Genomic DNA, 17492 nt, shown 5'->3' on the forward strand with positions numbered 1-17492 from the left:
CAGCCTCTGAGGGGAAAATCATGGGTGATGTTTTTCTGCACTGAACTGCATTTCATTTTCCAACTTTCCTACGATAGACAGGAGTTACTTTCATTATTTTTAGCTTACATAATTTAAAAATAATTTTCAGTGCACAGCTCACGTGGGAATACATTTTCTTAATAAAAAAATTCCAACATTCTCCCTCTGCACCCCCCCTCTGAGCTAATAACCATGGCTAACAGCACGGCTAAGAGCTCGACATTCATCACAACAGTGTTAGAAACCCAGCTGGCCACAGGCAATCTGTAGCGCTCTTACAGGTACGATACGCAAATGGTATCCTATGTTTCATAAAGATTGCTTTCATAATCAGAGAAATGTATCGATGGACTCACTCAACCAGTACTATTGAACGCCTGTTTTATAACAGTCACTGATTTACTCTCAGGAAATTCAGCGGTAGAGAAAACAAACTTACTGGCCTCCTGGAACTTATACCCAAGTGGGGATGGAAAAAACAGCCAATAAAAGGTAATTCCCAATCAAATATATATGCCAGATGATGACAGGTGCCATGGAGAAAAAGAGACCCAGGGTCAAGAGTGTGGGCTGGTTGAAGGAAATGCAATATTAAGTCAGGTGGAGGTGAAGACACCCCGGAAGGTGTAGCAAGATGAGAACAGGGCATTCATGGTCTTCCCATTAAGCAGACCCACAGAGGTCTACCTGGGGGTGGGGTATCCCCAACCAGGATGAGAACGTAGGCAAGGGGAGGTGGGCACGGGCCTCTTTCTCGTCCCCATTTAAGACTGGCATAAACAGGCCGAATGCCCTCTCCCACTGGCCCCAGCGCTGATAGGGATGCCCCTGGGTACCGAATCCACAAAAAGGTTGAGTCCCCGAGAAGAATCAAGTTCCACTGAAAAACTCACGGGCTCGAGTCACTCAAGCAAACCGTACATGAGTCAAACCCAGATCACAGAATAGTTTCAAAACCATGGAGCGATGGTCTCCCCGCCATGCTGAGCGCCTGAGGAGGCTGCCCCTGTGGCCAGCAGCACAGTGCACCATCATAACAGGTGCCTGTATTCAGTGTAGGACAACTGCACTCCTGGGGACACATGGGGCATCCTACAGAACTTCTCTCACGGAACCCCACAAACACTAGGCAGCATGGATACTATCCCCTTTCACAGATGGACAAAGCTGTCTTCCTCTATTCGCTTCCTGTTGCCACTGTAACGAATTATGACAAACGTAGCGGCTTACAACAATGCCTACTTGCTCTCCCATAGTTCACTAGCTGGTCTAAAGGCAGCTGAACCCTGATTAGCAAACCCTGGTAAGTCACACTGCATCAGGCATATACCCCAAATGCCCCAGGTGTGCCGAGAGCCAGGTGAGAATCCAGATCCCAGCTCCACGGCCAGCAAGCAGCCACGGGCTGGCTCTCATACTTGGGTGAGGTAGCCAAGGGCAGGGGAAGGAGCCTGACTAGGTCCTCTTAGCTGGGCTCTTCCAAGGGCAAGCCCTGGGACCTCGGACAAGTCACAACGCACTCCCGACATCCCAGCAGGGGTGTTCATCAGGATGCGAAAGTCTCACTCATTACTCCAGCCTCGGTGCCACGGCGACAATCTTCACGACAGCCCTGCCGGGGGATGCTCTTTGCCCATTTTTCAGATGAGAAAAGCAAGGCGTGGGGAGGGTAAGGGCTGTACCCTGGGCACGGGAGAATAGGTGGGGAGGCAGAGACTGTCTTCCAGGTAATTCAGACTCTGAGCCTCTTGCCTGGACCTTTCTCAGAAACTTCAGAGAAAACATCAGCCAGAAGAAAGGAAGGAAGGCTCCTCGTTCTGAGGAGTTACGAGGGCCCCGGGCCACATCCCCGGATGGCATGCAAGGCCAGCCATGCAAGCTGGCATCACCAGCCTGGTGTGCTGAGTGAAGAGGTTCTCAGGCTGGGCAGAGACTGGATTTGATGTATCAGGAAGGGGCAAAGTGGAGAGGAGGACAGCTCCACCTTTTCAGGTGGCCAGACTTGCCTGTGTGGGGAGGGCATGCCTCCAACAAGCTCCACCAGCCCCTGGTCACGCTGAGGGTAAGGGAAGGACACTCTCCCCGGGAGACACAATGGTTGCCTGTGCCAGGAATGTAGCCGGAAGGCCTACAGGGGCAGGGATTGGACATGTTTTGTCTCCTACTGATGCCTTGCTATCCCCATACTGCCTGCAAAAACAAGTGTCTAGTAGGTGCTTGATGTATGAGCAAAAGACAGGGCCATAGGGGGATACAAGGAGCTAGGAAATATCTTCAATTATTCAAGACAAATGGGCTGACGCCCCGTCAAGAAGAGAGCAGGCTGGGGCTCTGACCTAAGAGGGGCGCACTGTCCCAAAGGGAGGAAGACGGGGAGAAAAGGGACTGTAGCAGCCGGCTGGGAAGGGCCTGAACAGCTCCTCTTTGTGCACAATCCAGCCAGAGCTTTAGACATGAATGTTCAATTCAGGGGTGAGAAGGCACTATTCGTGACCATGCTCTTAGGGTAAGGCTCTGAGTCCTGGGGACAGGTGGCAAGGATGGGGGTCACTCACCTCACTCTTCAATGCTTTAATCTGTTGTCTGACCTAAGGCAAGCCCCTTCCCCTTTCGGGCTAGCTTCTATATCTGTAGAACAAGGAGCATGGATGATCCCAATGTCAGAGGGCTCTACTGAGTCCTCACACTCCATGCACTACGTCACCTTACAACAGTTGCCAACCCCAGCCCAAATCCACAGTCCTAACATGATACTGAAGGCTTCCAGAGATTAAGCGCTGACCCACCTTTCCTGGACTCTGATCCTATAGGTGCTTTCAGAAACCTGATGCATCAGCAACACTGGCCACGCTTTTCCCAGGCGTGGCCCCCAGGCAGTGTCCCCATCTCCGCCTCTGCCCGCACTGCTTTCCACGCCTAGAATATCTTTTCTAATCACCTAAAACCCAACCTTACATTTTGGACTCCGTGGCCACTTCACATCTGAAGCCTTTCCCAGTTTCTTAGTTCCACAGAGACTAAGGGGATACTCACCATTGCCTTGGCCCCCTCCCCCACAGCCCATGAGAACCTCAAGGCAGAAATGGAACATTCACAAAAACAAAATCACCGCCAAGTAATGAGAGGAGAAGGATGATCCAAACCAGTCTTCCTGGCGCCCCACCCCCCCTGGGCTGGCACACAGAATCTTCCCTGGGCTGGAGACTGTCTTGGGATCAGAAACAGCAGATGCATTCCTGGAGGCAGACTCACTCCAGGCCCCCTTCCAAGAGGTAATGGCAAACGTGGTTGAAGTACCTTGACCGTGTCCAGAGGGTGACCGACAATGACGCTGGCTGCACCTGTAGATCAAAGAAAAGGACCTCGTCACTCAGCCCCTGGGCTTCTCACCTGCGCGGGCTGCCTCTTGGGATAAGACAGGGGCTCAGGCACTCACATTCACTCATTCACTCAATGCCCAGTTGCCTCCCCCACCCGCAATGTGCCGGGCACTGGCAAAGGCACTGAGGAAGGCAGAGAAAAGGAAGTGAAACCTGGGCTCTGCCTCGAGAAACGAGCACCCCAAAAAAGGACAGTGAGGGTGCTGGGAAAACTGGATACCCGCATGCCAAAAAATGAAGTTAGACCCCCTACCTCATACCATACACAAAAAATGAACTCAAAATAGACCAAAGACCTAAATGGAAGTACTAAAACTATAAAAATCTATAAAAAACTATAAAAATCATTTACAAAATGCAGGAGGAAATCTTTACGACCTTAGATGGGCAACAGATTCTCAGGACACTAAAAACACAAATAACAAAATAAAAAATGAGGTGGGTATTGTAAGAATTAAAAACTTTTGTGCAGCAAAGGACACTATCAAGAAAGTGAAGACAACCTATGGACTGGGAAGAAATATCTGCAAATCATATATGTGATAAGGCTCTAGTATCCAGAATTTATAAAGAATACTTACAACTAAAAAAAAAAAGAAAGGATTTTTTTTAAGGGCAAAAGATTTGAATAGGCATTTCTCCAAAGAAAATACAAAATATACAAACGGCCAACCTGTAAATGAAAAGATGCCTAACATCACGAGTCATGAGGGAAACGCAAATCAACATCACAGTGAGAGACAGTCCCCCTTGTCACCTACTAGGATGGCCCTAATTTTTTTTCTTTTTTTAAGGAAAATAAGAGGGTTGGCGAGGATATGGAGGACTGGAATTCTTGTACGTTGCTGGTGGAGATGCAAAATGGTGCAGCCACTGTGGAAACAGCGTGTCGTTTCCTCAAGAACTTAAACAAAGAATTATCACATGGCCCAGCAATTCCACTCCTAGATAGATACCTAAAAGAACTACAACAGGCCCTGAGACATGTCCATGAACATATGAGCACAGCAGCACTATTCATGATGACCAAATGGTGGAAACAGCCCAAATGCCCATCAGGGGGTGAGTGGGCCAATAAAATGAGGTAAATCCATAAAATGAATGTTGTTAGACATAAATAGGAATGTAGGGCCGATGCTCGCCATCACGTGGATGAATGCTGAAGATGTGATGCTGAGTGCAGGAGGCCAGACACAGAAGGTCACGTATCATCTGACTCCGTTTACGTGGATTATCCCGAATAGGCAAATCCACAGAGACAGAAAGTGGACAAGTGGTTGTCAGGGCCTGGAGAGAGGGGAGATAGGAATGACTTGTTGGGTCCAGAGACTTCCTTGGGCGTGAGGAACATCTGGAACTAGACCAGAGGGAGCTGTTGTACAACACTGTGACCATACGAAATGCCAGTGAATCGGGCACCTTTAAATGGTTAATTCTACGTTATGTGAATGTCACCTCAAATAAAAAGGGGAGGGTGTGAGGAGAAAACCCAGAAACTTTTCGGTTACCTGAAAGGTTACTTCATCTTTTCGATACCTCACTTTTAGCACGTGTAGGTGGGAGTAGCATCAGCACCTGCCTCACAGTTCCATTGTAAGAATGAAGAGAGGTAATGATTGTAAAGTACCAGCAGAGAGAGCTGCGGGGGCACCTGCGTGGCTCAATCGGTTAAACGTCTGATTTTGGCCCAGGTCATGATCTCACAGTTCTTGAGTTCGAGCCCCGCGTTGGGCTCTGTGCTGACAGCTTGGAGCCTGGAGCCTGCTTCAGATCCTGTGTCTCCTTCTCTCTCTGCCCCTCCCCCCGCTCATGCTCGCTCGCTCTCTCTCTCTCTCTCTCTCTCTCAAAAATAAACATTAAAAAATTAAAAAAAAGAGAGAGATGCTGCCACTATCCAGTTTTGTTTTGTTTTGTTTTAAAGAAGGCCTCTCCTTTAAAGGATACTCTGGATTTCTCTTCTCACAGAAAAATGCCAATTGACACACATAATCACAAGGCTTGCAGTTTCAGAGGGAAGCAAGGCTGCCCCGAGGCCACACAGATGAAGACGCCCTTATAGAAGCTGGTGACTGTGAGGTTGAAATGGGAATCAATCCTCTATGACAAATTCCCTGTCACCCAGATGAGGAAGTTTCTCTGCTAGCAGCCGTGATTTCATCAGGTAAAACAGTGCTGGAATACTAGATGGGTACAGGGGCAGAGGAAGCAGCTAACACCAGAACAGGTGTACCCTTGGTCTAGAACCTCCAGATCCCTCTCAGCCCCTCCTTCCCACAGAAGTGGGCAGAGGCAGAAAGGTGACAGCGGGAAGTTCACTCTACAGGAACCCCTCCCAGCAGGGGAAGAAAGGACCTCTGGTCCCAGACTCCAGTTGTTTCCTCCCTAGTGAGTGCAGCCTTCACTACAGGTGTCTCTTGGCCCAGGGAAACAGACCCAGAGCCCATCTTGGACCTGTGTCTCCCTACTCATTCATTAGCCCACCCACCTGAAAGCAGGAAATGCAAGATAAGAAACAAGACAATCAGGCCAGTGGTTTCCAGACCCGAGGACCTCACAGACCAGTGAAACTTCAAACAAAATGTAAAGGATACGATGGTGAGATTTTATTATGCAAGTTCATTAAGAAAGAAAATAGGTACAGATGAGTACAGGGGTTAAGATGGCCTGGCATCAGACTCTCTGCTCATGCCAGACACATGGCCTTGGACAAGTCACTGGATGCCCCTTTGTTCCCATTTCCTCGTCTGTAAAATGAGGATCTGTACGATGAGGATGTAAAACCTCACTGGGGTTATAAAGAAATATATAAATAGATAGAAGACCAGACATTGTATGATTCAATTTATATAAGATGCCAAGAAAAGGCTAACTTATACAGCCAGAAAGGAAATTCACGGCGGCCCAGAGGGAGGGGATGGAATTTAACTGTAAACGGGCATGAAGGATCTCACAGGGAAGAAAATGGGCTAAAACAAATTTATGGTAAATGGCTGCACCACTGGTAAAGTCGCTAAAAATTACGGAATTACATACTTGAAATGAGTGTATATTAGGATATGTAAAATAACCTCAAGAAAGTTGTTTTAATATTTGTTTACTATTTATTTATTTATTTATGTTGATAGAGAGCATGCGTGTGGGTGAAGGGCAGAGGGAGAGGGGGAGGGAGGGAGGGAGAGGGAGAGAGGGAGGGAGGGGGGAGGGGGGGAGAGGGAGAGAGGGAGAGAGGGAGAGAGGGAGAGAAACAAAGAATATCTCAAACAGGCTCCATACTCAGCATGGAGCTGGATGTGGGGCTCGACATGGGCTCCATGAGGGGCTCAACCCCATGACCCTGTGATCGTGACCTGAGCCAAAATCAAGAGTCAGACACTTAACTGAGTCACCCAGGTGCCCCACAGTGAAGTTGTTTTAAAAATACATGTGTGTGGGGAGTACCTGGGTGGCTCAGTCAGTTGAATGACTCTTGATTTCACTTCGGTCATGATCTCACAGTTTGTGAGTTCGAGCCCCTCATGCGGCTCAGAGCTGACAGCGCAGAGCCTGCTTGGGATTCTCTCTCTCGCCTCTTTCTGACCCTCCCCCACTAGCAATTGCTCTCTCTCTCCCTAAATAAATAAATAAACAAATAACAACTTTAAAAAATACATGTGAGGGCCCCTGCACTGAGCAACTGACTCTTGATTTTAGCTCAGTCAGGACGTGATCTTGCAATCATGAGACTGAGCCCGACTTTGGGCTCCACACTGGGTATGGAGTGTGGTTGGATTCTCCCTCTCCTTCTCTCTCCGCCCCTCCCCAGCTCACACACTCTCTCTCTCTCAAAATAAATAAATATTAAAAAAAACATGTGGCACTTAAACAGCCTCTGCTACCTACTAAGTATTCAGTTATTACACTCTCCTCACTTCACAGAAGCGAGAAAGCCCCGAGAGCAAAACACAAGAAATGTTAACAACAAGAAAGTAAGGACCATCGCAGAATAAAGGACCATCCACTGCTTACTGCGTGACTTGGGGAAGGCCCCTGAGTCATCACAGACCTAGAGCTACTCTGACAGCCTCACCCTCTAGGGCATTTCTCAAACCCAGCCAGGGGCAGCCCTCCTGAAGTTGGTCTGGCTACTTAAGTGGACAGCCTTAATCAGGGAAGGCTCTCCCTCAGGGTGGGTGATGGTTGGCCAAAGGGGTGGCTCAGTAGGTTAAGCATCTGACTCAGTTTTGGCTCATGGTCTCAGAGGTTCAGGAGTTCTAGCTGGGCATCTGGCTTGCAGAGCCTGCTTGGGATTCTGTCTCCCTCTCACTCTGCCCCTCACTCGCTCTCTTTTGAAATAAACTTTAAAAACATTAAAAAAAAAAAAAAAAAAAAGAAGAGGGCCTGGATATGGCCAATGAGCCTCTGGGTACAGCCTCCCGACCCCCCCTCGCCCCCCCATGGTAAAGTTAGGACACGGTGGTCTCAGTCTGACTCAAGACAGCCTGTACAAAAAACCTGCTTTTGGTAGAAGAAAAGACCTCTGCTCATGACAGGGAGAAGCAGGGGCCCTGCAGCCACCTGTGGGTGGACAGAGGTGGGAGGGGCCACCAGAATGGGACAGAAGGGGGGGCGGGAATACTATCTGGTCTGTGGCTCTCGTTTCATTTTCATTTTCCTACAAATCTCTTGGTCTTCTCCATTTCCAAAACTCTTGGTGGGGCACAAACATGCTAATTATAGCCTCTGCCTCAGTCCCTCAGGTTTTTAGTTTTGTTTTGGATTCTGTCTTTGGGCAGCGGCTGCATTTGCCAGCACCCCTTTTCTGATGATCCTCTCAGATGGGGCCAAAAGAAAGCTAATACTTAACAAAAAGGGAAGTCCTTCTCAAACCCTCCCCAAACCTGGTCAGTAGCTGAGAAAAGAGGAGAACTAAATCTACTGGAAAGAGAAGATCAGAGAAGTAAGGAAATCAATGCAACTCTCGCCCACGCAAGCCCATCCCAGGTCCAGCAAACAGCGGCTCCAGCAGCCGCTCAAAGGGACGACCTCGTCCAAGAGTGCTGGGAGGAGAGACCGGACAGCCGACAAAGGCTGAAAACGGGAAGCGTTCCTCCTATCTGGCAACGGGCACCTGCCGCCAGGGGCTGGGCTCCCAGACCGCCGGCACGCTTCGGCCAGTGCTCCTCCTGGGAACCGCTGGATCGCTAAGCCAGGCGCCCTCCCGCGCCAGGAGCAATCGCCACCCTCACCCACAAGCTCTTGCAGTCAGGACCCCAACCTCAGGCACACACACCGAGTCTCCGAAGGGTGTGTGCGCGCTCGGACTCTCCATTGGCTGTCGGCTTCGACGGCCGGTTTAATCGTTACCGGAGCCGCTTGGGCGGGTCCTCACTTTGAGGCAAAGCCGCAGCTCAGAGAGTAGCTGCGAGGCTGGCGGGGGTCAGCCCCGGCAACAGGCGAGGCACCGCGAGCACAGCGAGGCCAGCGGCGGAGGGGCGCTCGGGCAGCAGGCGGCGCGCACGCTGCGCGCCAAGCAGAGGCGCACCGGCGCGGAGCCCCCAGACCCCAGCACCGTGTGTGAGCTCGGCCGGCTCTCTCTCCTTCTCCCTGGCCCGGGCGTCTCCCACAAGCACACTCACCTCCTGGGTGGGGGTGGGGGGGCTCCCTCCCATCCAGGGCCGGGCTCACCTCCGATCCAGCCCGCCGCGAAGTCCTCCAGCTGGAAGCTGCCCATGGCCACAGTAGCAGTGCCTCGCGCTCCCGCAGCCGGGTGGGTGCCCAGTGAGAGTCCGCGGGGCGTACCACCCGCCGGCCCGCGCTCGGGGGAGGAGGTGGGAGACTCGGGCGCGCCGTAGGTCCTACTTCGAGTCCCGTCTCCGAGCACAGGACCCGCGGGGCGCCAGCGCTCACCTCTCCAAGGGCCCGTGGCCGCTGCTAGCACGCCCCCAGCGGACCTTAAAGGCGCCGCACCTCGCCCGTCCGGGACGCTGGGGCCCGCGCGGGGCGTTCCCTTAGCCCGCCCTTCTCCCGCGCCCACTCCTTGCCACCACACGTCCTCGGCGCCTTGAGGCTCAGATGCCCGCCCCTGCCTCGCTCACTCCTCCGAGACACTGCAAGTGGTGTCCGGGACAGTTTGGCAGGACTCATGACAAGAGGTAGAAAGGCCTTATCCAAGGTCGGGAAGTATTTGATTACAAATACCAAGACCTGAGATAGGATTGTTTACCTGTGAGGACACATCCTCTTTCCAAAAGAGCACCGAAAGAATTCTAACGGAATGAGCGGCTTTCAGCTGGGCCACAAGTTCTTAGTTGTGATGATCTGATTGGAAGCCAGAGACAGTTTCACTAGACACAGGACACACGATTTTCCATGCCCGTTTTAGAGGTTAGGGACTCTTTCTCGACACACCCTCCACACCTCTCTGCCTAGCCCCAGGTTGCAGAACCCCATCTATCCATGAGTAATAAATAGTGTGTGGAAAGCACTTAGCCCCAGGCTAGGTTCCAAGTCAGCTCTAAATAAACATTAGCTATGAGGATGTCTTCAGGCCAGGGTCTGTGCGTGGAAGGAGGGGGGTGCTTTATGCGTGGTCCTGCTTCCCCCTCATAGCAGCTGTGAGCAGGCATTACTATCACCCCCAGTGAGGGTCAGCTTTGTATCAACTTGGCTGGGTGGGCAACAGCACCCCGTGATTCAGTCAAACATTAATGGACCGCGAAGGTATTTTTGTAGGTATGGTTAACACCTAAAACCAGCTGATTTTAAGTAAGGGAGTTTATCCTTGATAATCTGGGTGGCTTCCACCCAAACTGTTGAAAAGCCTTACAAGCCAAATGGAGGGGTGCCTGGCTGGCTTAGTTGGAACAGCATACAACTCTCAATCTCAGGGTTGTGAGTTGGGTGTAGAGATTACTTACAAATACAATCTTTTAAAAAAATGTTTATTTTTGAGAGAGAGAGAGAGAGAGAGAGAGAGAGAGAGAGAATCCTGGTGGGGGAGGGATAGAGAGGGGATAGAGAGCCTGATGCAGGGCTCGAACTGACGAACCATGAGATCCTGACCAGAGCCAGAGTCAGACTTTTAACCGACTGAGCCACCCAGGTGTCCCCAATGTTTTTGTTTGCTTTTTGTTTCGTTTCGTTTTGTTTTTAAAGAACAAAATGGAGGCATCCGTGAGGAAAAGGAAATTTCACCTGTAGAATGCAATGTCAGCTCCTAAGCATTCCCAACCTTCCAGCCTGTGCTCCAGATTTCAGATTTTCCCAGCTAGACCCCACGCTTACCTAATATATATGTCTCCTGCTGATTGTTTCTCTGGTAGACCCCTCTGTTCACCTGACACAATCTTGACAGTACAGATTCCAATCAGCTGCGGGCTTTCTCTTCCCCCTCCCAGCCTCAGCGGGTGATGCTTATTGTCACACAGCCAGGTCCCACTCAGCATCCTGGGCCCAAGCAAGACCTGGGGATTCAGGGTCATGTCTAATTTCCAGCTCTCCAGGGGCCCAGCTCCCTCCAGCCCCGGGTTCAGCCTACACTTTCCACCCTGGGCTCCCAGGAAGGCAGAGGGGTAGTCCTCTCTTCCTCAGGTATCCTCTTTGCAGCGAGGCCCTGAACCCAGCAGGGACCCAGCTTGGCCTGGCTGTGTGGAGAGGCTTCTTTTGGTGCACTGGGAGTTCCTGATCCCCTTCCAAGAAGGAAGATGATTCGATGCTAATGCCCGGCAGGAACCCAACCTTGGCACCCAAAATGGTGAGGGGATGGTCTAGAAGAAGGGGGCTCTGCTGGGCCTGCTCTTCTCCCACCAGCACATCCACGTCACATCACCCAGGCCTCCTTCTTCCCAAGCAAGACAAAGTCTGACCACTGAGGCTTGATCCTAAGGGCCAAGAGGCTGCTGAGGAGTCGGGGCTGACCATCAGCACTGCCCTACCTACCGGGCCTGCGATGTATGCCCGGACATTAGAATAAATGAAAGGTCTCCAAAGAATGGCCCTTTTTTTACCGTCACTATTGAGCAAGTCAACAGGTTGAAAGACCCACTCTCTTGGAGGACCACCTACGGGGTGCTAAGGCGGACTGTCATTCCTTGGTCCCGTGTCAGCACGAACTGGCAGGCAGTGGCTCCGGCAGCTCTGGGACAGCCGCCTGAGTCCCGAAATCCGCTGCTTTGCACTGTTCATGAATGCGGCAGGAGGGAAGGAGTAGACTCCTTTCCAGAAGAAACCACAGTCCATGTTCCATTCCCAAATGTATGTCACAGGTCTGCCCATGAGGCACACCGACCGACAGGCAGGGGGAGGACCCAGGTCCAGTGGCAGTTAAGGGCCAGGCCTGGAGAATCCCAGACCACCAGGCTGTGGGATCCGGCCTGCCACTTACACCTGGCTTCCCTGCTTTGGAGCATTTGCCATGTCGCCACACACACGTGTCTTCTGCCCTCGGGAGAGAGCAGGTACAGAAACTAAGGCACAGACAGATCAACTTCCTGGGTTGCCAGGGCAAGAAAAACACCCCTCACTTCCTTGCTCCCTCAACTCCTTCCTGGAAGGTAGCCCCGAGGAGCATTTGGGGGTGGTGCACACGGGATGGGCTGCTAACGTTTGACAGCCACCACTTCCCACCTCTCATCTGCCCTTTCAGGTAAGGACTTGCCTGAGGACCCACTATGTGCCAGCCTCTGTTCTTGGGAGCTGTAAGAGAGGAGACAATTTGTCTGAGCTGCCACACGGAGGTGGCTGTGGGAGCACTGTGTGGCAGGCAGGGCTCAGGGAAGGCCCCCAGGCCTCGAGTCTCCCAGCTGCCCTTGAGTCCATCCAGCCCACGGCTCCAGCTCCTCAACTCTCCCTCGGCAAAGCCCTCGCTCCCCACCTGCCGAGCCGAGCAGAGCAGCACAGTCCTGAGCCGGCTGCTCCAGTCAGTCTGATGATCTGTGACCGTGGCCCTGACTCCTGCTCTCTCGCCTCCTGGAAGCCCATCCCCCCACCACTCAGCTGTTCTCCCCTTCTCTGCTGCCCTGTTCTCACTCCTTGGTGCTTCCTCCCCGGTGCTTCCATGAGGGGGGGAGGGGAGAGGGGGGAGGCCAGGAAACCAGCACTCATCTCCCACTCAGACCTCACTTCTGAGCCTGCCTATCTTTACTCAACACCTCCACTTGGGTGACCCCACAGCATTTCCCATGTGACACATCCCTGATGACCGTTTTAACTCCCCAAGCATGCCTTACTCCGTGTCCCCACCCAACCAGTCACCCAGGCCGGATCCTGGATGCCGTCTGCGATTCCTTTCTCTCCCTGGGCCCCATCCCAACAGCCATCTCCTCCATGGCTCTGACGTGCAGCCCTTCCTGATGTCTCTGCCTGGATCATGGTGACAGAGGCCCTCTGCCCCGTCCCATCTACACTCCAGCTGTACCTGCTGCAGCAGTCCTGCACTGGCCTCAGATAATGGGAGCTCTCGGGTCCCTTCCCTGATTCTGACGGGAAAGGAAGGAGCATACGGTGATTTCCTAGCTGCTATTTGAGCTTCTCGTTGACAGTTCTTTGAGAAAGTCTACTCAGAGCATGTTCAGACTGTATTTGGCGCAGCATCTATTCAATGTGACTCCAAGTCAAGAAAAGAGGTGTAGGGCTGTGAAGTGGGGCCAAGCAGCCACTGGGAGGCTGGGCGGCCTGGGCTCTGCTTCTGGTGCTGCCGCTGCACCTTGGGCAAGTCCAGGCCTCAATTTCCCCCTCTGTCTTTTGGAGAGAGAGTGCAGATGAGTTCCCTCTTAGGTGGTGTCCAAAAGGTCTGAAATTTCTGGGCCACAGCACCACCAGCTATGCGTGTCTTGTCAAGATGTGCCAGCAGAGGGCGCTGCTGTACAGCACTTGGGACTCCCAGGAGGTGGGGAAAAAGCCGCTTGGCTGCCCCAGTGGGGAGAGTTTTCTGGTCCGGTTTCCTCTGCCCTGGGCTGGCAGAGTATGCACTTGGGCACTGAAAGAGGTGCAGACCTGGGAGACTCAGAGGAGTCTGAGGGTGTCAGAGGGGACTGGTGAGGACCCAGCGGGGAATTTTTGGAGTTGACTGTACTTGGAGGGAGAATGCCTCAGTAAAGAGAGGGGACAGCCCCAGTCTCTTCACCTGCCTTGATTCATCAAGACCTCAAATATACCACGGTCTTTTTTTTTTTAACCAGGGCTCTAAGCTGGCCCAGTACCATACACTCCACCTACACCATCTCATCGTATTCTGTGAAGAAATTCCGCATTTATAGGTGAGAAGAGTACAGCTCAGAGAGGTTAAGCAGTTTCCCCAAAGCCACACAGGCAATGAATGGAGGATTATGCACTTGGTGTAGGACTCCAGGACCAGCTCTTAACCAAGGTGCTGCCTCTTGGCCAAGACTCAGAAAGTGGAGGTGACTTTCCCCAAAGCCCTTGCTCCCATCCCTGCCCTGGCCCCTCTGTATAAATGTCCTAACCTCTGTGCTTCACTTTCCCCACCATCAATAAGCTGGTATTAACATTTGCCAATGACACTCATATTCTCAGGGCTTCTGGAGCAGATGCCATGGTCATCAAGGGGAGTACCCTGGGGTACCCTCCATCCAATCCTTCCTGACAGACTCCCATGGGCCTTGCTGGCTCTGTGCTCATCTGAGAGGAAGGAAAGCCTGGCTCTCCTTGACCTTTTCTTCTCAACTGATGGACGCACGTGGGCTGGTGCTGAGGAGAAGTGGAGGCCAGGCAGGTCAAGGGACCAGTAGATCTAGACTGGAGGAGTTTCTGTAGGAGGAAAGGGACATTGTGGGGTGGGGGGGGGGGGGAGGATCCAGTACAGCAGTTGAGATCACATCCCAAAGCCCCTGTGGAGCACCTACCGTGAGCCAGCCTGCTGGGGGTGCAGAGGGCGTGAGACGCCGATAGCAGAGACAAGTTTGTGTTGAAGATGTCTACCTGCTCCGTCATGGGCAGGTCTCCCCCATAATGTGTTCTTCAAGCATCAGTTGCAGGACCCTGAGGGGAGGCCAGAAAACCCCATACCCTGCCTCACCTGAAAAGAAAACAGGCCAGTAGGGACAGGGGAAAGTCTTGAGGGCAGACTCAGAAGCCTCGGGAAGGACGTGACATTTGGGCCGGTCCTAAAAAGATGAACTGGGTTTTGACCCATGAAGGTAGTAGAGAAGGACAGGTGGCCAGAAGGAAGAGGCTGGACAATGTCAAGCGGGGAAAGCAGGATGCCTGGAAGATGCTCCTTGCTGTGGGAGGGGAGGCTGAGGCTGGGAGTCTGATGGCAGAGGACCTTGGCCAGCAAAGTGACTGTGGGCAGTCCTCAGTCTTCATGCTGCCCTGCAAGTGGACATAGGACCCATCCTGCAGCCATCTGCCTGCATCTCACTGAGACAAACTCCCTGGGCCCACACCGAGGCAGGCTTTGGCTCCTTGCAAACCAGCTTGAGCTGTGGTCTCCTTCCCCGCAGCTGCCTCGGCAGTTCACTGTTACCCCAGCACGTGTGATCTGAACGCCCTCTGTGTGAGAACGGGGGCCAGGACCGGGGACTGGGGGGAGGGACAGGCAGGAATTAGAGCTACTTTCCACCTCCAGGGACAGTACAGGTCTTCCCACTTGCTGTGAGTCACCTTCAGGAAAGACACAGGGTATGACAAACCCCCCAGCTCTGAACCCACCCAAATCCCACTGTTCTGTGCTCCAGGGTCCCTGTGTACATGGCAAAGAGTACACTTCCTGTTGTTGAGGTAGGAGAGATTTTAAAGGACTCCAAAGAACTCTCAATTTTGTACAAAGTACAAAGGAAAAATTTAAAAGAGCAAAATCCCCAAACCATATGGATTAGATTTTCTCCAAAATAGAGATTTGCAAAGTGACAAAAGCTCTGGCCAGGGAGAAGGCTCAGGAGAACCAGACTTAAATGAGGTACAAGCCCACTTGGGGCGGGGGCAGAAGGGAAGTCACCCACTGCCCCCAAGCCTGCGTGGTTCTGCTGTAGCCGACGTCCTATGACGTCAGCCGGCTACCTCTCCACCGCAGGGCTCCTGCCTGCCAAGCTGCCCCTTCTCCTCCTGTGCACCAGCCGCGGTGAATGAGCTCTCCCCGTGAATCACCAGAATTTGGCTATCTTGTTTTAGACCATTATGGCAGCCAGTCTCCAACAGGGCCCCCCAGACTTACCATCCATGCCTTTGTGAGGTCTCTTTCCACACTGAATTGCAGCTAATCTGCGTGACCAACAGAGTATGACAACGGTGAGATGTGACTCTTGAGGCTAAGTTGTAACTGTCATGACAGCTTTTGTCTCAGTCTCTAGGGTCACTGGGGAAGCCAGTCACGATGCTGTGAGGCTCTCCCCAAACAACCAGCACCAACCTGGCAGCCGAGGCAGTGAGCAGGCAGAGCCTTCAGCCCATCAAGCCCTCAGATGACCAAGCCCTGCCCAAGACCCTGACCACAACTTCATGAGAAACCCCAGGCCACAACAGCCCAGTCAAGCTGCTCCCCGATTCCCGACCCTCACAACAGTGAGAAAATGCGTGTACGTCGTTATTTTAAACCACTATGTTTTGAGATGACTTATCATTACACAGAACTAGAGGTCTACTATAAGCTAATGTAAGCCCACCATTTATTAACGTGTATTATATCTAAGCATAATGGTCAAGACCATGGGGTTTACATTAGATACGTTCAAAGCCTGCCTCTACTGCTTTCTGGCTCTGTAGTCTTCAGTCAGCCGTTTAAGCAACCTGTGCCTAGACATTCTCATCTGTGAAATGGGGGTGCTACTTGTACCTAAATGAAATCATTCTTTTTTTTTTTTTAAGTGTATTTATTTTGAGAGAGAGAGAGACTGCAAGTGGAGGAGGGGCAGAGAGAGAGAGAATCCCGAGCCGACTCCGAACTGTCAGTGTAGAGCCCAGTGGGAGGCTCGAACTCAGGAACCGTGAGATCATGACCTGAGTCGCCATCAAGAGATGCTTAACCAACCGAGCCACCCAGGCCCCCCTACATGAAATCATTCTTAACTGAAAATCAATGCACGTGAAGTTCTCAGCCCCGTGGCCAGCACAGGGCCAACAATGAAAGTTAGCTCTTATCATTGTTAGGCCTCTGCATCCTGATGTGTGCTCATGCCTGGTCTGTGTCAGCACAGAACAACTCGCAGCTGACACCAGCTGGACCGACCAGAAGCAGACTGGTCCTCCAGATAAGCTCACTCCCTCACCCAGGACCTCTCCTGCCCCAGATCCTTCCTGCAAATAGCTCCCTCAAGAAAACTCTCAGTCTTGAACACTGGAGGTTCTCTTCAGCCTGCTAGCCAGTCAGGTTTGTGCATCTCCCCTCAGGACGGTTGGGATTAGAACCTGCAGGGCTCTGGGCCCTGCTGATGCTTGGGAGGCCACGTGTATGGGAAGAGGGAGCCATATGGCCGACCCAGCTTGGGCTGTACGGGGAGAGAGTGGCCCCAGTTTCTAACACACAGCCAGACGCTTCCCCACCCAATCTGTGTCTCTGAGGGCAGTGACAGCCCAGGGATGCCAGCTGGTTGGACCCAGCCATGGGGAATCTAAGAGGGGAAAGACCAGTCACCCCCTCCAAGAACAAAGCCAAGGAGTCCTGCAGCGAGGGCACATATATTTCTTCACCATATTGCCAACCCAGCCCAAAGGGAAGTCATAGGAGTGCCTCAAGAAATACTTAAAAGTGCATTTTAAAAAAGAAACTCTTGGACATAACTGAAGCATGACCAATGATTTCTCTCCCATGGCCTCTCAACTTCACCGTCCTCAGGAGGACTAGGAAGCAGGTGAGGGGCAGCCATCAGGTCACCGGAGAGGGGAGGGAGGAGGGGGGCCATGGAACCAGTGCACCGGGACAGAGTGGCTGTGAATGTGGGTACCGTGGTGCACCAGTCCCAGGAGCGGGTGGGGTGGGTGAGCGCATGCTGTTGTCATAACCACGTGCTGCAGCCTCACAGCCATATGCCATGGTGTGGGGTGAGCCTGGAGTCTGGGGTCAGGCTGGGGCACCAGGAAATGGTATCCAGAGAGGCCAGGGAGGGCAAGGCCTCAGTAGATGTGTCATATGCTGCTCCCCCCTACCGCGGCTGCAAA

General features: G+C 52.4%; 1 protein-coding gene across 7 annotated transcripts in view; it reads right to left on the bottom strand.

Moving 5' to 3' along the window:
* SLC25A48 (solute carrier family 25 member 48) overlaps positions 1–9454 on the bottom strand; it is a 43483-nt gene extending 34029 nt beyond the window's left edge. For 3 of the 7 annotated variants that reach the window (XR_009611090.3, XR_009611089.3, XM_060636082.3), the window contains exons 1-2: positions 9066–9449; positions 3319–3362 (exon numbers count right to left, since the gene is read on the bottom strand). Coding sequence is in view for 4 of the 7 variants with exons in the window: in XM_060636082.3 (XP_060492065.3) it covers positions 3319–3362; positions 9066–9111 (90 nt within the window). In the remaining 3 variants the exon portion in view is untranslated. Of the gene's footprint in view, positions 1–3318; positions 3363–9065 lie in introns of all 7 variants that reach the window. The other 4 variants (XR_009611088.3, XM_060636083.3, XM_060636084.3 and 1 more) reach the window with 4 other exon arrangements.
* Between the last annotated feature and the right edge of the window lie 8038 nt (positions 9455–17492).

This window comes from Panthera onca, chromosome A1 (assembly GCF_046562875.1).
Source record: "Panthera onca isolate mPanOnc1 chromosome A1, mPanOnc1 haplotype 2, whole genome shotgun sequence".
In the NCBI taxonomy this organism is placed as follows: Eukaryota; Metazoa; Chordata; class Mammalia; order Carnivora; family Felidae; genus Panthera; species Panthera onca.